A 19,163-nucleotide genomic window follows, 5' to 3' on the forward strand; every position below is an offset into this window, starting at 1 on the left:
GAGGTCGCCGAGGAAGCGACGCCCCTCGACCTCGCCTCGTTACTGTTGGACGCGCAGGCGCAGGCGCTCGCGCACCCCGACACGTTCGCGGCGCCCTCGGCGAGCGCGCTCGCGCTGCTGCCGCGGCCGGGCATTGATCTGGTCAAGGTCTGCGACGGGATGGAGCGATTCTGGGTCCTCGTGCGTTCCGTCGACGGCGATCGCGTCACGGGCCGCGTCGACAACGAATTGGTGGGCGGGCAGGCCTACGCGAACCACGGCTCGGTGATCTCCTTCGAGAAGCGGCACATCTACCGGCTGATGGTCTACCTCGAGCCTCTCGAAGAGGCGTGGAAGACGGCCCGCTACCTCGGCCAACACGAGGCCGCCAAGTCCTATTTCAAGGAGCAGATCGACGGCGACGTCCCCGAGGGGCTGGGCGTCCCCGTCGAGAGCATCGCCGAGGTCGAACGCTGGTTCGCGGCGAACCCGGACGCGCTCGCGGGCACGGGCCTGGCGGTCGACGACGTCGCCTGCCACCACCTGTATCCACGGTCGAAGGTGCCCAACGGGGACTCGATGTACTACGACAACCTCATGAACCTGTGCGTTTCGACGCGCGTCGCGGCCCTCGCCCTGGACGACTAGGCGTCCGAAACGTAACTCGCGCGACCTAGGTCCATTCCCCGACGTCCGCCACGGGCTGTCCGAAATGTAACTCGCGACCTAGGTCAATTCCTCGACGTCCTCCACGGGCTCGAGCTCGCCGATGACCTCCGTCCGCGTCGACGACGCCAGGCCCCCGCCGTCGTCGAGGTCGTCGTTGCCGACGGTCCAGTCGAGGGGCCAGTTGCCGTTGCGGTGGAGGCGGATGCACTCCGCGAAGTCGCCGTCCATGACCGCGTGCGACATGGCCGCGAGCTGCGTCGCCGCCGCCGCGTGGCCGTGGACGAGCGCGAGCTGGCGCGGCGTGAGGCCGCGGCGGTCGCGCGCCGTCGCGTCCGCGCCGGCGGCGAGGAGCGCGGCGACGGCCGCGCGCGCGCCGACGCGCGCGGCCGCGTGGAGCGGCGTCAGGCCGTCGCGGTCCGGCGCGTCGAGCACCGCCGCCCGCGCGGCCCGGTCCCGGGGCGCCAGGGCCGCGAGCGCGTGGCACGCGTTGCCGTGGCCGCGGTGCGCGGCGTGCCAGAGGGGCCCCCGGCCCGCCGCGTCCGCGCGCGCGGGGTCCGCGCCCGCGCCCAGGAGGCAGCGGCACGCGTCGGCGTCGCCGGAGGCCGCCAGCACCTGGAGGCACGTCGTCCCGTTGGCGCCGTGGCGCGCGTCGACGTCCCGCGGCCGGCCCGCGACGAGCGCCGCGAGCGTCGCGAGGTCCGGCGCGCCGCACGCGCGGAGGAGGGGCGTCGCGGGCCCGCCGTCGATGGGCGCGAGCGCGTCCGCGCCGGCGTCGAGGAGCGCGGCGACGGCGCCCGCGTCGCGCTGGGCGACGGCGAGCGCGAGCGCGCGGTCGAGTAAGGCCGCGTTCGTCCGCCGCGCGGGCGCCGCGCCGTCGCCGCCCGCCGCCAGGGCCCTGGCCGCGTCGAGGGCGACGGCCACGGTGCGCAGCTCGGCCTTGGCCGACGCGTGGTCGAAGCAGGCGCGCTCCAGCGCCGACCGGCCCAACGAGTCCGCGGCCGTCGCGTCCGCGCCGGCCGCGAGGAGCGCGTGCGCGACGGCGACGTGGCCCCGGGCCAGCGCGGCCATGAGCGCCGTGGAGCCGTCGGGCCGCGGCGCGTCGACGTCGAAGACGGCGACGCGCTGGTCCAGGAAGATGCGCACCGCGTCCAAATCGCCCGTCTCGACGGCGACGAAGAACGGCGTCGTCGCCCTTTGCGGCGGCGGCGGCGGCGGCGCGTCCGGCGATTGCACCGGCGCCGCGTCGCCCCGGGGGAGCACGTCCGCGCCGTCGAAGAGGGCGCCGTCGCAGGGGCCCAACGGCTCGACGCCCCGGAGGAGCAGGAGCTCCGCGAGCGCGTGGCGGCGCCGCGCGACGGCGACCTGTGTGGAATTCAACCACTGGTTTGGGTGGTCCTGACCAAACTTCAGAACTCTCTAGCTCGGTCAAATCGAAGTCGATTCGGCTGATTTTGGGACGAATCGATTGCTCTCGTCGAGCTCTCGAAGCACGGCAGAAGAACTCGTGTCGAAACGGTCGCATACGCTCACATTGAAGTCGGGTTGAAGATTCGAATTCCACACAGACGGCGACGCGGAGCAGCGGCGCGCTGTCCTCGGGCCGCGGCCGCGCGGTCGCGTCGGACCGCAGCACGACCTCCGCCGCCCGCGGCTGGCATTTCGCGGCGGCGGCGGCCAGCGCGCCGTGGAGGTGCGCCGGCGCGGGCCCCGCGGCCGGCGACGTCGCCGCGAGCGCGAGCGCGGCCTCCAAGACGTCGTCGCGGCCCGCGGCCGCGGCGCGCGCGAGCACGGTCTCGCCGCCGGGCCCCGCGGCGTCGATGGCGAAGCAGCCCCGCGCCACGAGTCTCAAAGCGCGGTCGAAGTCGCCGTCGCCGATGGCCGCGCGCATCGCGTCGAGGCGCCGCGCCGCGCGGCCCCGGCCGCGCGCGGAATCGCGCGGCGTCCGCGCGCCCAAATCCCTCGCGCCGCTGTCGGCGCCCGCGCCGAGCAGCAGCGACGCCACGGCCCCGTCGTCGGCGCGCGCCGCGCGGTGCAGCGGCGCCGCGCCCGCCGCGTCCGCCGCCGCTAAAAGCCGGCCCCGCGCGCCGTCGTCGCCCGCGTGGAGCGCGACGAGGACCGCGGCCTGTGTGGGAACCAAATCTTCAACCCGACTTCAATTTGCGCGTAATCGAACGATTTGGACCAGGCTCTTTCACTGTGCTTCGAGAACTCGACGAGAGCAATCGATCCGTCCAAAAATCAGCCGAATCGACTTCGATTTGATTGAGATCGAGAATTCTCAAGTTTGGTCAGGACCCCCCAAACCAGTGGTTGGTTTCCACACAGACCGCGGCCGCGTCGTAGGCCCGGTGGCTCGCGGCGACGTGCAACGGCGTGCGGTGGTGCGGGTCCCTCGCCAGCGCCCCGAGCGACTGGTCGCCCTGGGCGAAGCGCAGCAGCAGCGCGAGCGCCTCGACGCGGTCCGCGGCCGCCGCGGCGTGGAGCGGCGACGCGAGCGGGGCCGGCGCGCCGCCCGCGGGCGCCGGCGCGTGGACCGCGCGCCGCACGGCGTCCGCCGCCGCGCCGTCGTCGCCCTCGGGCCCGTCGAGCAACACGCGGAGCGCCCGCGCGCCGCGCGGCGCGGCCGCGGCGGCCGCGCGCGCGAGCGCGGACAGGAGCGGCGGCGCCTCGAGGTGGCCGCCGCCGCGGCCCCGCCGGTCGCCGCCCGTCGCGGCCCAGAGCGCCGCGCCGTAGTGGTCCCGCGCGTCGCCCGGCGCCAATCCCTTGGGCCGCTCCGCCGCGTCCAACAGGCCCGACGACGGCTTCGCCGCGTCGCCGCCGCGCGCGAGAACGAGCGCGAGCAGGTCGTCGTCGCCGACGTCGACGGCCAGGGCGAGGAGCGCGGCGGCGCCGGCGCCGTCGGGCGACGGCACGCAGCCCCGGCGCAGGAGCGCCGCGGACCCGATGGGCCCGAGCACGCGGCTCCCGGTTCGCGCGGCCTCGTCGACGACCAGGTCGACGCCGGCGCTGTCGCCGTCGCGGGCCGCCGCCTCAAGCGCCGCGGCGCCGTCGCCCGCGTCGAGGCGGAAGTTGCCGCGCGCCGCGAGCTCGGCGACGCGCGCGTAGTCGCCGCCGTCGACGGCCGCGCGCATGGCGCGCAGGCGCACCTCGACGGCGCGGCGCCGCTCGCCCGGCGGCCGCGCGTCGCCGTCGCCGCCGTCGCCGCCCGCGCCCTCGCCGCAGACGTCGACGGGCGCGCGGCCCGCGGCGTCGGGCGCCGCCGCGACCGCGCCGCAGCGGAGCAGCGCGGCGACGGCGGCGACGCGCGCGGCCCGCGCGGCCTCGTGGAGCGCCGTGGCGCCGCCGTCCTCCGGCGAAACGCGGTCCACGGCGCAGGGCGCGCGCGCGAGCGCCGCGACGACCGACGCGGAGCCTACCGCCGCGGCGATCGCGAGCGGCGCGCGGCCCCGGCCGTCGCCCGCGACGTCCGGGTCCGCGCCGACGCGCAGGAGCGCGAGCACGGCGTCGCGGCGGCCCGCCGCCGCGGCCGCGCCCAGGGCCGTGAGCTCGTGCGCGGCCGCGCCGGTCCGCACATTCGCGGCGACGCGGCACCGCCGGTTCAGGTCCACGGGGCTCCGCCCGTGGTGCAATAAAATGGCCTTGAGCACCTCGGCGGCGTCGCAGCGGCCGCCGGGCCGCGCCGATTGGACGTCGTCGACGACGTCGAGCTCGCCGTCGCTCCCCGGGGTTTTCTCGAGGTAGTCCGCGGCGTCCGCGGGCGGCCACGCGCCCGCCGCGAGGAGCAGGGGCGTGCGGCCGCCGCAGTCCGGCCGCTCCGGGTCCGCGCCGCGGGCGAGCAGGAGCGCCGCGGCCTCGCCGCGCGTCCGGCCGCCGCCGACGAATTTCGCCGCGCCCGCGGCGCCGCCGCCGCCGCAGACGACGTGGAGCGGCGTCTCCGCGCGCGCGTCGTCGGCGGCCCGCGCGTCGGCGCCGGCGTCGAGGAGCGCCCGGGCGAGGCAGCGCTCGCCCGGGTCGTCGCCGCTTTCGTCGCCCGCCGCGCGCGGCGACCCGGGCGGCCGCGGGCAGCCGTCGAGCAGCGCGCCCGACCGCGCCGCGGCGAGGAGCGGCGTCTCGCCCGCGGCGTCGGCCCTGTTCGGGTCCGCGCCCGCGTCCAGCAGCCGCTTCGCCGCGGGCCCGTGGCCCAGGCGGCAGGCGACGAGCAGCGCGGTCACCGCGCCGTCGCGGAGGCCCGCCGGCTCGTCGACGACGTAGTTGCCCCGGTCGACGTAGCGCAGCGTCGCCGGCTCGTCGCCGCAGAGCACGGACGCGCGGAAGCGGCCCAGCGTGTGGGCGATCTGGGCGTCGCCGGCCTCGAGGGCGATGGACAGCGGCCGCTTCGGGCGCTCCGCGCCCGACGGCGTGCTCGCGAGCGGGCCGTCGCGCGGCCGCGACGCGGACGCGCCGAAGCGCAGGAGCGCCCCGACGGCGCCCTTGGCGTGGGCCGCCGTCGCCACGCGCAGGGCCGTGTGGCCCGAGTCGTCCGTGGCGTCGACGTCGAGCATCTCCGCGAGCGCGTCGCCGCCGGCGCCCGCGTCCGAGCCCGCGGACGACCGCCGGCCGAGGCCCAGCAGCAGCTCGACGTTCTCGGGCCGGTCCGCCTCGGCGGCGTAGAAGAGGGCCGTCCGTCCCCGGGCGTCGCGCTTCTGGAGCGACGCGCGCGACCCCGACCGGCGCTTGAGGCCCGCGCGCTTGAGGCCCGCGTCCGCGGCGAGCTCGGGCGCGCCGAGGAGCGTCCGCAGGACGCTCGACGCCTCGGGGAGCGCCGCCGCGAGCATGAGGGCCGTCGCGAGGCGCGGGCCGTGGGGCGCGTCGACGTCGGGCCGCTTCCGGCCCCCGTCGGGCGCGCCGCCGGCCTCGGGCGCCGCCAGAAGCGCGGACACGAGCCGCGCGTCGCGCGCGTCCGCGGCGGCGACGGAGAGCGGGCTCCGGCCCTTGGCGTCCATGGCCAGCGGGTCCGCGCCGTGGGCCAGGAGCAGCGCGCAGACGTCGCGCGCGGACGCGGCCGTCACGGGCACCGCGCGGCTCCGCGCCGCGGCCTCGGCCGCGCGGCAGAGCGCGGAGCACCCGAGCGCGTCGCGCGCGTCCACGGCGCAGCGGCCCGTGGCCAGCAGCATCTTCGCGAGGTGCGTGTCGCCCCGCGCGGCGCAGGCCATCAGCGGCGTCCGCTTCTCCGGTCCGTGGTCCGCGTGGTTCGCGTCCGCGCCGAGCGTGAGCCAGAGCTCGGCGCCCTGGCCGTCGCCGTTGGCGCAGCAGCGCAGCAGCGCCGTGAAGCGGTCGTCGGGCGCCGCGGCGCAGACGTCGGCGGGGAAGTTGGCGAGCGCCGTGCCCGCGTTCCGCGGCAGCTCGCCGTCGCGGATGACGCTCCGGACGCTCCGCGCGACGTCCGCGGCCGACGACGCGTCGAAGGCCGCGGACCCGAGGCTCGCGCGGAGGTCCCGCGTCGCCGCGACGAGCTGGCGCGCGCGCGCGGACGCGTCGGCCTCGCCGGCCGCGGCCGCGCCGACGTCCGCGACCGCGTCGCGCTGCAGCAAGGCGGCGACGCACGCGACGTGGCCCGCGCGCACCGCGTAGACCAGGGGCGGCACGCCGTCGCCGTCCGCCGCGTCGACGACGGCGCCCGCGGCGGCGAGGGGCGCGACGACGGCCGCGCGGCCCCGCTCCGCGGCGAGGTGGAGCGGCGTCTTTTTGGTGAGCGGGTCCGACGCCGTCGCCGTCGCGCGGCACGTGCACCGCGTGCCGTCCTCGGCCTTGGCGAAGGCGCCGCCGGCGAGGGCCATGACGACGGCGCCGTGGCCCGCGACGGCCGCGGCCTCCAGAGCCGTCTCCGGGTGGAGGCCGAAGCGCCGGTCCGGGTGCGCGAGCAGCGCGCTCCGCGCGTCGCCGTCGGCCTCGCCCGCCGCGAGCTTCGCCAGGGACCGCAGGAGCGCCCGGGCGATCTCCGCGGACCCGCGGCGCGCGCAGCAGAGCAGGGGCGTCTCCCGCGCGCCGAAGCCGTCGGCCAAGGTCGGGTCCGCGCCGGACGCCAGCAAAGCCCGCGCGGCGTCGAGCGCGTCCGCGCGCACGGCCCCGAGCAGGGGCGTCTCGAAGGCCTTCTCCGAGTCGCCGAGCTCGGGCCCGTTCGCCGCGGCGCCGAGGCCCACGAGCGCGCCGATGACGTCCGCGCGGCCGCTCCGCGCGGCCGCGAGCAGCGCCGTCACGCCCCTGCCCGCGGCGTCGCGCGCGACGTAGTCCGCGGGCAGGCGCCCGCGCCGCAGGGCCAGCAGCGCCACCTCGACCTTCGCCGGCGCCGACCGCAGCGCGTCCTCCAAGTCGCCGCCGTCGCGCCGCTTCTCGCGCGCCTCGCGGAGCGGTTCCAGGAGCGTGTCCAGGTCCGTGTTCGCGACGCGGGTGAGCAGGTCGAACCAGGCCGTGACGCCCTCCTGCGTGAGGCAGTCGAGCACGCGCCGCTTGCCCGACGCCGCGTTGAAGTCGCTGAGCGCGAGGCAGTGCGGCCGGCCGGGCTGCGGCGCGCGCAGCACCGTCGTGCCCGCGGTGATCGTCATCTCCTTGCAGTACTTGTCGCGGTTCGTCTCCGTCATGTGCGTGTTGTCGAGGCGCAGCGTCAGGTTCTCCAGGTCCGCGGCGACGCGCACCCACTTGCCGCCGGCGACGAGCGACCCTTCCCGCGTGTAGACGTAGGCGTAGCCGCTGTGCTTCAGCGAGATCTCCTCGCTGTCCTCGCGGGACCGCATTGTTTTGTGGCGCTCTCGGCCCGCGCGCCACCGCGGCGGCCGCGGCGCGCCGGGCAGGCAAGCGACGCGGTGCGAACGCCGGCCGCTCGGGTGCGTCGCGCGGCGCCGCGCCACAAACAGAGGCTAATGCCTGGCCTTGGCCGAGCTTTTTTTACCGCAATTCACAAAAGATCAACGAAGCGACGTTGACCAAGTTATTGAACTTCCTCGTCATGATGCGAGATAAACGTTCGCTTCGAGCAATGAGGCTGCGGCGCATCGCCGCGCTCGCGTCCTTGCTCCACATTGCGCAAGGATTCCACACACCACCCAAGCGGACACTGATGCCGCAATTGCACGCCTCCGAGGCGAAGCGCGACCTGCCGGCGCCCGCCTACCTGCTCGGCGCGTCGGCGCTCTGGGCCACCTACCCGTCGACGATCAAGTGCCTGTTCGCCGCGCCGGGCTCGGCGATCAGCCCGGGCGAGGCGACGCTGCTGCGCTTCGTCGTCATGGCCGTCGCGACGTCGTCGGCGCTGCCCGCGGCGCCCGTCGACGACGCGGCGCCCGCGCCGCTGGCGGACCAGCTCGAGCGGCGCGTGCCGAGCAGCGTCTACGTCGCGGCGCTCGAGCTGGGCGCGCTCGGGCTCGCGGGGTCCGCGTCTCCCGCGTCCGTTCCGAAAGCCGCGCTCGACGCGCGCTTCGTAGGACGCTCTGCAACACGGCGGGCCTGGCGCGGATCCCGGCGCTCACCGGCGCCGTCGTGCTCACGTCGCTCAACGTCTGGACGCCGCTCATCGCCGCGTGCGCCGGCGCGACGGCCGCGGAGCGCGCCGTCGACGCGACGACCTGGGCGCTCTGCGCCGTCGCGCTCGCCGCGAGCGCCTACGCGCTCGTCCCCGATGCATCCGCGAACGTCTTCGAGGTCCCCGCCTTCGGCGCCGGCGAGCTCGGCTGCCTCGCGGCGTCCTTCTTCTTCGCGGCGGCGAAGGTGCGGCTGTCGTCCCACCTGAAAATCCACGACGCGGACGCGCTGACGTCCGGCCGCGTCGTCGCGCAGTGCGGGTTGGCCGCCGCGGGCCTGGGCCTCGCCGACGAGACGAACGCGCTGCACGAGCTCCTGCCGAGCGAGCGCGGCGGCCTCGGCGTCGGGCTCCCCGCGGTGCTCGGCGAATCGGAGGCGTGGCTCGCGGGGCTGAGCGGGCCCCAGCTGTTCTGGGTCGCCGCGAGCGCGCTGCTCTCCGGCGCGGGCGCGCTCTTCTGCCAGAGCCGCGGCCAGGCGCGCGTCCCCGCGCCGACGGCCCAGCTCTACTTCTCGACGCAGCCGATCTTCGTCGCGCTCTGGGCCTTCGCGCTCCTCCGGGAGCCCGTCACGCGCCACGAGGTCGCCGGGGGCGCCGCGCTCCTCCTCGGCTTGGCCGCGGCGCGACGCGGGGCACAGGTCAATGGTTAGGCCGAGCCGCCGAGGAGCTCCTCGCGCGGATCTCGGCGCGCCGCGGGGCACAGGTCAATGGTTAGGCCGAGTAGGAGCCGCCGAGGAGCTCCTCGCGCTGCTCGTTGTAGTGGCCGAGGGTCATGAGGTGGTGGGGCTTGCGGAGCTTGCGGATGGCGCGCATCTCGCAGCGGCGGACCCACTCCTTCGACTCGGCGCAGGACGCGGCGACCTGCGCGGGCGTGCAGGGCACGCCGTCCTCGAGGCCGTAGCGGAGGGAGATGACGCGCTTCTCGTCGGCGTCGAGGTCGTCCATGGCCGCGTGGAGGTCCTCGTGGAGGAGCGCGAGCTCGACGGCGGTCTCGCCCGTCGGCTCCTTGGACGCCAACGTGTCCTCGAGCTTGAGCTGGCGGCCGACCGCGCGCGCGGGCGCGGCCGCGGGCCGCGCGGACGACGTGCGCCGCTTGCCGTCGGCGGCGCGCTTGCCCGCGGCGCGGTTGAAGTTCTGCTCCGAGCCGCCGCGCGCGGGCGCGCGGCCCCGCGGCGACTCCGTCGACACCGTGTCGCCCTGGCGCGCGGCCGCGCGGACCTTGCGGAGCTTCGCGGGCGTCATCTCCAGCAGCTCCGCGAGCTCGCCGTCCGACGGCTCGCGGCCGTGCGCCGCCGTGAAGTCGCGCGTGCCGCGCTTGAGCTTGGCGAGGTCCTGGTGCACGTGCATCGGCAGCCGGATGAGCCGGCTCTGGAACGCGACGGCCCGCAGGATGGCCTGCTGGATCCACCAGCAGGCGTAGGTCGAGAACTTGCAGCCCCGCGCGGGGTCGAACTTCGTCGCCGCGCGCATGAGGCCCAGCGAGCCCTCCTGGACGAGGTCGCTGAGGCCGAGGCCCAGGCCCGTGTACCGCTTCGCCACGGACACGACGAGGCGCATGTTCGTCGCGACGAGGGCCTGGCGCGCGGACCGGCCGTCGCGGAGCGCCTTCGTGAGCGCGCCCACGGAAGACGCGTTCGCGCGCGCGGCCCACTCCGCGCGGAAGTCGTCGGACGTGATGCCCATGAGCTCGTCCTCGAGCTCGTTCGTGCCCTTGAACCGCTTGAGCAGGTCGCCCTTGCCCTGCTCCGTCAGGATCGCGTCGCGGACGGCCTCGAGGCGCTCGAGCTCGACGGCGAGGGCGCCGAGGACGCGCTCCTCGCGCGCGTCCAGGAGCTTGCTGTCGAAGAGCATGTCCATGGAAGATTTCCGCGCCGCGCGCCGCGCGTCCGTCGTCTGCGGCGCGGGCTCGCCGTCGTCGTAGCGGCCGACGATGATGGGGTTCTGGCCCCGCGCGCGCTTCCGCGGCGCCTCGGCGACGGCCGCCTCGAGGAGCTTCGTCGCGAGCACGACGTCGTCGGGCCGGAGCTCCTCCCGCTCGATGACCGTGCTCCGCAGGGGCGCTTTGGTTCTCGGCGTGGCGATGGCGCGGAACTGGAGCGCCGAGGACGGGTGGAGGAGGAGCGTGAGGACGAGGGCGCGCAGCGCGACTTGGATCATTTTGGGCGAAAAACGGGGTCCCGATGCCGATGCGAGCCTGTTGCGGTTTTGCGCGCGGATTTTTTCGCACGCGAGTGCTGCGCTGCGCTCTGGAGGTTGGGAGAGCGCTTCCGTGAGTGCTGGCGACGGTGTTGGTCGCTTTTTGCGCGCGCGCAGCAGGCGGTCACGGTGACGAGATGCGGCAAGCGCTTCCTCGAGCTTGAGCCCGCCGGATCGCAGCCAAGCTCTGGCCGGGGTGGCATTCTTGAAGGGCAGATGTTGCGCGAGCGTCGCGCCCACCTGGCGTCCCAAGACCGACCCAGCTCCTCCCGGAGGCCGCCAGGCCACAAATCGCAGTCGGACGCAGCGGACCCCGGCCTGCTGGGAGCCGAGCAGGAGCCAGAACACGCGCGCCTCCGCGGCCGCGGCCGCTGGACGCTGCTGGACGCCGTCGGACGCGGACCCAGGACTCGAGCCGGTCGCCCCGGGACTCGCTTTCGGCGCCGCACACGCGCAGGGTACCAGTCTCGGACGCGGCGGCGCGATGGGACCCGTTTGGCCTCCTTTGCAGTGGCAATTCTCGACCCCCGGCCAAGCGGAGAGAGCGGCATGGTCCTTCCAAGAGTGGAGGCATGAGCTCATGACCAGCTTAGCGCGATGGCAGCTGCTCATGACCAGCTCTTAGCGCAATGGCAGCGTCGCGCATCGTCATCGCCTTGGACTGCGACTGCTTCTACGCCCAGTGCGAGGTGCTGCGGACGCCGGCGCTGCGCGGCAAGCCCGTGGGCGTGCGGCAGAAGATGCTCGTCATCACCTCGAGCTACGAAGCGCGAGCCTTCGGCATCAAGAAGGGCGACAGCCTCGCCGAAGTCAGACGCAAGTGCCCGGAGATCACGATCTGCGACGGCGAGGACCTGACCTTCTACACGGAGACGTCGAACCGCTGGCGCGCGTTCGTCGAGGCGCACTGCAAGGGTTGCGCCGTCGAGCGGCTCGGCCTCGACGAGCTCTTCGTGGACGCGACGGCGATCGTCGACAAGCGGCTGCGAGAGGGGGCCGCGGCGCCGCACACGTCGCCCGCGTGCCACGCCGCGGGCGAGGCCGGGCCGGAGCCGGCGCGCTACGCGGCGGCCGCCGCGTTCTGCGAGGACCTGCGCGCGCGCACGCGCGACGCGCTCGGCCTCGAGACGAGCGGCGGCGTGAGCTCGAACAAGCTGCTCGCGAAGCTCGCGACAAGGCCGCGTCCGTTTGACGTCGCGCGACCGGGAGAAAACGACCGTAGGTCGGTTCGTGGCACAAGCCCTACCAGCAGACGACGCTCGCGCCGACGGCCGACAACGTGCGGCTCGCGCTGCCGGACGACTTGGACGTCCGGAAGATCACGGGCGTCGGCTTCCGCGCCGCCGAGGCGCTCGCGTCGCTCGGCGTCCGCGCCGTCGGCGAGCTCCGGGATCTGCGGTCGGGCGACGGCGTCCTGGACGACGCGGCCGTCGCGCGGTTCCGCGGCCTCGCGCGCGGCGTCGACGACGACCCCGTCAAGCACACGGGCAGGGCCCGGGCGGTCGGGGTGGAGCAGAGCTTCTGGCAGCGCCGCCTCGACACCGGCGACGCGCGCGCGACGGCCGCGGCGCTCGACGAGCTCGCCGCGAAGCTCGTGCGGAAATTGCGCGTCGACCAGGCGTCCGGCGGCGTCCGCGCCGCGGAGACGGTACAGGTCTCGACGCGCAAGGCGCCGGCCGACGACGGCGCGCCGCGCCGCGGGCTCACGTCGAACCTCGCCGAGGGGCCGGCGGCGGCGCCCCCGTCGGCCGCGCCGCGCCGCGAGTCCAAGTCCGCGCGCGCGACGTTCGCGCTGCCGCGCCTCGACGAGTCCAACGCCGCCGCCGTCGCCGCGAAACTGCGGCGCGCCGCCGAGCCCCTCCTCGCTCAGCTCCACGCCAAACCCGCGAGCCTCGTCATCCTCTCGCTCGGCGTGGCGTTCAAGGCCGAGATCGCGGGCGCGCGCGGCTCCGGCGACATCGGCGCGTTCTGCCGGAAGCCCGCCGCTGCGGCTGCTTCCGCCGCCGCCGCGCCCGCGCCGCCCGCGCCGCCGCCCGAGGAGCGGTACGCGGCGCCGTCCGGCGCGGACGTCGACGCCTCCGTGTTGGCCGAATTGCCGAAGGACCTCCGCGAGGCCGTCGAGGCGCAGATGCGGCTCGACGCCGCCGTCTCGCGCAAGTCGCCGCCGGCGAAGCGCGCCGCCGCGGCGCCCCGCGCGTCGCCGCCGCCGAAGCGGCCAAAGTCGACCATGGCCGCCTTCCTCGCGAAGCCGCCAAGGCCGCCCGCGGCGCCGCGGCCGCCCGACGGCGGCCTCGACCGCATCCTCGAGATGGGCTTCGGCCGCGCGCGCGCCGAGGCCGCCCTCGCCGCGGCGGGCGGCGACGCGGCGCGCGCCATCGAGACCCTGCTCACGAGTTAGCGCGCTACGCCCCTGACGACGTACTCGACGAGCACCCGGGGCCCCTCGTCGTAGCCGTAGAGCGGGAGGCTCCGTTCCGCGGCCGGCGCGTCCTCCGCCGCGCCCGGCCGCGCGAGGACCGTCGCCCCGGCCATGGCGACGCGGTCCGCGTAGGGCTTGCGCTTCAGGTCGACGCCGAAGCCCGCGCAGACGAGGCGCGTCTCCGCGTCGCGCGCCGCCAGAGCGACCAGCAGGTCGTCGAGGACCTTCGGCCGGCTGCTCACGCCGCGGATCGCGCAGTAGAGCACGGTGTAGGGCGAGAGGTCGACGTCGCGGCAGTCGGCGTTGAAAAAGGCGACGGGCGGCGCCGCCGGGTAGGCCGCCTCGAAGCGCCGCCTCGCCGCCTCGGCGACGCCGTGGCTCCGGGGGCTCAGCTCGACGCCGCGCGCCGACGCGCCGAGCGACGCCGCGGCGAGGACGAAGGACCCGGCGGAGGAGCCCAGGTCGAGGAGCGCGTCGGCCGGGCCGAGGTCCAGGGACCGCGCGATGGCGATCGCGCTCGCGGCGTCGAGCTCGTTGTTCGCCGGGTCGAGCCCGCTCGGCGCGTAGAGCGTCTCGAACTCCCGGCGGCTCTCGGCGTTGAAGGCCTCCCAGCCGGGCGCGCCGTGGTCGCACTTCGTCGACCGGCCCAGCGCGCCCGACGCCTCGAGGGCGCGCGCCGCCGCCGCGTCGTCGGCGCTGATCTCGAGCCAGCGCACGGGCACGGCGCCGGAGGCCAGCGTCTTGCGCGCCTCCTTGCTGCACTGCACCGTGCGCACGAGGGCCGCGTCGAGCGCCATGGCGTCGATGCTTGCGGCGAGAGCCAAGACTTTGAGCATAAGACACACAGCTCAGAGCTGCTCGCAAGACACACACAGCTAGAGCTGCGCGCAGGTCCCAATCGCCTCGGGTTGTTCACCGTCGCTGCATCTTTCATGCATCGTCGACGTTGCCTTTCGCCTGAGCATCGATGGGCGCCGGGGGACGCAGCCCATGATGTGGCGGTTCGCGACGCTCTTGGCCTGCGCGGTCGCGTCGGCGCTCGCGGCGCCGCAGGGCCACATCCCGAACACGGCGTCGAAGCACGGCGAGCTGAGCATCTCCGACATGTTCCGCGCCGAGGTCGTCGACGGCGTCGGCTGCTGGTGGGAGGGCGACGGCTGGGACAACGTCGTCGAGTGCTGCGGCTGCGACAAATGCGACAAGTGCGTGCGCCCTTCGTCGCTCGAGCGGGCGGGCGCGTATCCCATCGACCCCCGCTCGGCCCCGCAGGCAGTGGCTCGTGAAGTGCTGCTCCTGGAACGGCCGCTGGGCGCACAAGTGCTGCCCCTGCAAGCGCGAGTACGCGAGCCCGCCCTAGCTGGGCGCACACGTGCCGCCCCTGCGAAGCGCGCGAGCCCGTCCTCAAGGCGGTGCCCATCGCGCGCGTTCGAGGGGGCCCGTCGAGCCGCGAGTCGACCCGGGTCCCTCTAGCCGGCGCCGCGCGACTCAAAGGTCCCTCGGTGCCTCGGGTTACGCCCTAGAGCCCGTGGCGCATGAGCGTGTCGTGGATGCGCGTCATCATGGGCGAGTAGCCGCAGACGTCCGGGAGGGGCATGGTGGGGAACCCCTTGTCGCGGAGCCACGCGTTGATGACGACGAAGCCCTTCTGGACCTCGCTGTGGAGCTGGTGCTGGGCCGCGTGGTCGACGTCGTAGCGGTTCCAGGCGCCCGTCTTCTGGGACTGGACGTTGTGCGTGACGACGACGTCGCGGCGCGCGAACGTCGCGCGACTCCCGTAGACCGTCGAGATCCAGTCGTCGGACCACCAGTTGCGGAAGGCCTTCGGGAAGAAGGCGTCGAAGATCTCGACGTGGGTCCGGTGGACGAAGGAGTGCGTGAGGATGCGCTCGTTCTGCGTGTCCAGCGGCCCCGCGACGCCCAGGTTCGGCGCGAGCTCCGACGCCTCGAGCGCCCTGACGTAGGTCTCGAGCCAGTCCTTGGACACCAGGATCGTGTCGTCGTTGAGCTGGTAGACGTAGTCCGCGCCGTCGTCGAAGACGGCCCGCTTCGCCATCTGGCTCACGGCCTGCGACGGCGCGCCGGACGTGTCGTCGAAGTGGACGAGCGTGAGCGAGAGCGCGGGGTCCTGGCCCCTCTTCGGGCCGTGGTCGAGCACGTGCTTGATGGTCCAGTTGCCGTAGCCGAGCCAGCGCAGCGCCTTGGTCGCGTGGCCCCGGAACGCGGACCGCATGTCCTGCCACGCGTCGCCCGTGTCGTAGAGCGCGTCGCCGCGGTCGAAGCCGAGGTAGAAGACGAACTGGTGCTTGTTCTTCCGCCAGTCGACGGACTCGACGAAGGACGCGAAGAGGTTGAACCAGAGCGGGCTCTGGTCCACGCTGCTCATGTCCGTGCCGCGGCTCGTCATCGGCACGACGACGGCGACCTTGAGCTTCGACGCCTCGAAGGCCGACGTCGCGCCGTCGCGGCGCCGCGGGTCCGCGCTCTCGCCGGGCCGGAGGCCGCTCGCGCGGCCCGTCTTCGCGAGGTCCGCGAGCTGGGCGTCGCGCCGCGCGGCGTCCGCGGCCGCGCGCGTCGCCGCGACGTGCCGCGACGCCGCGAGGAGCCGCCGCGCGGTCCGGAGCGCGCCCGCGTCGACCTTGGACGCGTTGAAGTAGTAGTCCGCGTTCAGCTCGTCGACGGTCTCGCCGGCCCAGCCGCGCACGCCCACGCTGACGTCGCCGCCGGCGCACTGGACGTAGCCCCGCATGAGCTCGCTGTAGAGCATGACCATGGACGGGCCCCACGTCAGCGACGGCCGCGCGTCGGCCCCGGCGTCCCAGCCGCCGTAGACGTCGTCGACCGGGAACTCGTCGCGGTACGCGTCGAAGGCGTTTTCTTCCCTGGGCGCCTCGACGGCGGGCGCCGGCTCCGGCGCCGCGGGCTTGGCCATGGGCTTGAGCTGGAACCGCTCCGCCAATCCCGCGAGCGGACTCGCGAACTCGACGATCCACGGCGCGTTCCACTCCGCGCCGGCGGGCGGCGCCTTGACGCGCGCGAACTTGCCGTTGCTCAACGCGCGGAGCCCCACGGAGCCCTCGTCGCCGTCGAGGTGCACGACCTCGAAGATGGCCTGCGGGCCCACGTCCGGCGCCGCGTCGACGTCCAAGCCCGAGAACGCGTGGCACCGGTCCGACATGTCGCGGAACTCGTCGGGCCCGACGTGGACGACGCGCCCGGGCCGCGCGGCGCAGTCCAGCGTCACGAAGGCGGCGACGTCGCTCGTCGCCGCCGCGAGGCCGTCGGCGACGTGCTCCGCCGCCGTGCCGTCGTCCGCGCCGCGCGCGTCCAGCGCGCCGTGGAGCGCCTCGGCCCACCGCCGCTGCACGTGCAGCCGCGACTCGAGGTCCTCGAGGCGCCACCCGAAGCGCCACTCCTCCGGCGACGACCGCACGGCCTCGATGTAGCGGTCGTCCCACAGCGCCTGCTGCCGCAGGTCCCAGGCGCGCCGCAGCTCGCCGTAGAATAGATAGGCGACGATCACGAGCAGCGTGTAGAGGACGCGGTTCAGCCAGGCGTCGTCCATCCTTCGACCGACTTGCGGTAGTGCGTCAGGAGCACGTGGCAGTCCTCGCCCTTGCAGAGCGTCTCCTGGATGACCTGGATCGGGCGCCGGGCGCCGTTCGGCGCGCGTCGCAGAGGAGAGCCGCAGCAGCTCGCCGCAGAGGTCCCGAGTGAGTTCTAGAGTGGGCAAACATCGGCTTCTGTTGACATCGTAGCAGCCCGCATGGACGCCTGAACCATGTCGCGGCGCCTGGCGCTGCTGGCCTGCGTCGCCGCCGCCGGTGCGGCGCCGGACAACGCCGACGTCGCGGCCTACGTGCGCGGCCTCGGCGCCGTCGTCCCGCATTGCAGCCCCGTGTCCCAGGGCACGTGCATCTACGTCGACGGCGCCGGCGGCATCGTCCACGCGCGCGACATGTACCGGACCAAGGTCGCGGGCAAGGGCAAGCAGATGCTCATGGACATGATGCTGCGCGGCGCCGTCGAGGCGCTGGCCGCGGGCGGCGCGGCGCTGCCCGGGCGGTGGACGTCGTTCAACATGGTCTACACAGCCGCGGGGCCGACGAAGCGGCGGCCCTTCCCGACGCTCGCCATCGGCAAGCGCGAGCCGCACCGGCCGGGCCTGCTCATCCCGAACCCCTTCTTCGTGTCGCCGGCCTGGTGGGCGGACCACGCGGCGCGGACGCTCCGGCGCGCGGCGTCGCGGCCCTTCCGAGAGCGGGACAGCCGCGCGCTCTTCCGCGGGTCCTGCGGGCCCGGCGCCGCCGCGCGCCTCGAGCTGCTGCGCGTCGCGGCGGCCCTCGGGGACCGGCTCGACGTCGGCTTCACGGGCGTCGACGGCTTCCCGTCGCTCGGCGCGTGCGTCGCGGCGCTCGAGGCGAAGACGGGCCTCGCGGCGCCGCGCGGCGCGAACGTCTCCGCGGCGCACGTCGCCCAGGCCAACTACAGCGCCTACAAGTACCTCATCCACATGCCCGGCTCGGCGACGGGCTCCTACTCGCGGAACCTCCAGTACCTCTGGACGCACGGGTCCGTCGTCCTCGTCTGGAACCACACCGCGACGGAGTGGTACTACGGCGCGCTCGTCGACGGCGTCCACTACGTGTCCGTCGACGCGGCGACGCTGGGCGACAAACTCGCGGACCTCGAGCGCGACCCGGCGCTCCGGGCGCGGCTCGTGCGCGGCGCGCGGCGCTTCTTCGACGACCACCTCGCGGCGCCCGTACTCGTCGACCGCTGGCGCGCGGTGCTCGACGCGCTCGGCGCGGCCCAGGACCGGGGCGACCCGGCCATCCCCGAGTCGGCCTGCACCTGCGACGCGCGCCTCGCCGCGACCTACGCGGCCTGCGACCAGTGCGACGTCACGCGCCTTGGCCCCGCGGACGTCGCGCACCACGTCGGCATCGCGAAGCGCGCGCGGCCGCCCCGCGTCGCGCCCCTGGGGGGGGCTTAAGAAGGCAGCGGCCTAGGTGGCGAGCTCGAGGTCCGGCGTCGGTGCGATCTCGAGGTCCCGCGAGAAGGACACGGATCGGCGCCCGCGCGGCCGCGGCGGCGGGTCCGCGTCGACGGCCAGGCCCACGTCGCGTGCGAAAAAGCGCGTCGCGACGGACGGCGTCGGCGGCGGCTTCTGCGGGCCGAGGGCCGCGAGCTGCCGGACGACGTCCGCGCTCGCGCGCGCGCGGACGCAGTGGCGGAGGAGCTCGTCGACGGCGGCCTCGAGCTCCGCGTGGTCCGCGGACCCGTCCGTGTCGCGCGCCGCGAGGAGCGCCGCGGCGTCGCCCAGGGCCCGCTGGGCGTCGAGGACGAGGTCCGCGCGGCCGCCGGGCGCCGCCGGCGGCCGCGCGGGCGACCGCGGCCGCGCGCGGCGCGGCTCGGGCAGCGGCGGCGGCGGCGCGCGCGGGCTCGAGCACTTCCAGGCCTTCTGGGACCCGTCGGTCTTGTTCGCGCCGTGCGTCGCCTCGTCGCGCTGGTTCGCGAGCGTCGCCTCCCCCCTGAAGATGGCGTCGACGAAGCCGCCGCCGCCGGGCGCGCGCTTCCGCGGCGACGGCACCGCGAGGTCGTCGACGCGGCGCCGCCGCGGCGACCGCGGCGGCGACGCCGCCGGCGAAGCCGCGGGCCCGTCGACGAAGAGCTCCATCTCCGGGACGCTCAGGCGGTCGTCGCCGCCCGTGTCGAGTTCGCGAAACAGGAGCGCGATGTCCGCGTCGGAGCACGACCGCGGCGGGAGGTTGAGCCGGCCCCTCACGAGGGCCTCGAGCTCGCGCGGGTCCCAGGACCCGTCGTGGTCGAGGTCGGCCTGCTCGAAGAAGGCCGCCGTCGACAGGCCCTCGCGCTTGATCGCGGCCCGGAGCCGCTTCCGGATGACGCCGAGCCGCTCGGCCCGGCGGAGCGCGGCCTGCTCCGCCGCGAGCCGGTTCGCCGGGTCGAGGCAGTGGACGAGCTCGACGTCGTCGTCGGCGACGGGCGGCGCCGCCGCGTCCGTCTTGGTCGTCGCCTTCCTGCGCCGGCCGCGGAGGTAGCGCGCGAACTCCTCGCGGTCGATGGACCCGTCGCCCGTGCGGTCGATGGCCTTGAAGGACTGGCGCACGGCGTCGTCGGTCACGGACGCCGCCGTCAGCTGCAGCGCCTTGCGCAGCGTGTTGTAGAACTCCTTGTAGGACAGCGACCCGGAGCCGTCCTCGTCGGCGCGCCGCAGCAGCGCGCCGACCGTGGGCACCTTCGCCTCGACGGCGGCGACGAGCAGCCGCTGCCGCACGTGCTCGGCGATGGCGTCGGGGCTCCGCTTCGACAGCACCTTCTGCTTGTTGG

At 75.4% G+C, this 19,163-nt stretch overlaps 4 protein-coding genes across 4 annotated transcripts in view; 2 read left to right on the forward strand and 2 right to left on the reverse strand.

The window, feature by feature from the left end:
• Window positions 1-705: 705 nt before the first annotated feature.
• Window positions 706-7,418, reverse strand: AURANDRAFT_61287 (hypothetical protein; the record flags this gene model as incomplete). Its single annotated transcript, XM_009035110.1, has 3 exons — window positions 706-2,010; window positions 2,216-2,770; window positions 2,976-7,418. The coding sequence occupies 3 exons, from the start codon at window positions 7,416-7,418 to the stop codon at window positions 706-708; spliced, it is 6,303 nt and encodes a 2,100-aa protein (XP_009033358.1).
• Window positions 7,419-8,950: 1,532 nt separating this feature from the next.
• Window positions 8,951-9,802, reverse strand: AURANDRAFT_12561 (hypothetical protein; the record flags this gene model as incomplete). The annotated part of the gene is made up of 2 exons (XM_009035109.1): window positions 8,951-9,235; window positions 9,389-9,802. Coding segments are annotated over 2 exons (699 nt in total), but the record flags the coding sequence as incomplete, so codon positions are not given.
• A 1,235-nt stretch (window positions 9,803-11,037) lies between these two features.
• On the forward strand, window positions 11,038-11,571 carry AURANDRAFT_14167 (hypothetical protein; the record flags this gene model as incomplete). The annotated part of the gene is made up of 1 exon (XM_009034848.1): window positions 11,038-11,571. A coding segment is annotated over one exon (534 nt), but the record flags the coding sequence as incomplete, so codon positions are not given.
• A 5,241-nt stretch (window positions 11,572-16,812) lies between these two features.
• AURANDRAFT_61289 (hypothetical protein) overlaps window positions 16,813-19,163 on the forward strand; it is a gene marked incomplete at both ends in the record, with an annotated part of 4,263 nt that continues 1,912 nt past the window's right edge. Inside the window, one exon of the mRNA XM_009034849.1 lies at window positions 16,813-17,708. Within this exon, the coding sequence (XP_009033097.1) occupies window positions 16,813-17,708 (896 nt within the window). The remainder of the gene's footprint in view (window positions 17,709-19,163) is intronic.

The sequence above is a fragment of the Aureococcus anophagefferens genome (assembly GCF_000186865.1).
Source record: "Aureococcus anophagefferens unplaced genomic scaffold AURANscaffold_2, whole genome shotgun sequence".
Lineage (NCBI taxonomy): Eukaryota > Pelagophyceae > Pelagomonadales > Pelagomonadaceae > Aureococcus > Aureococcus anophagefferens.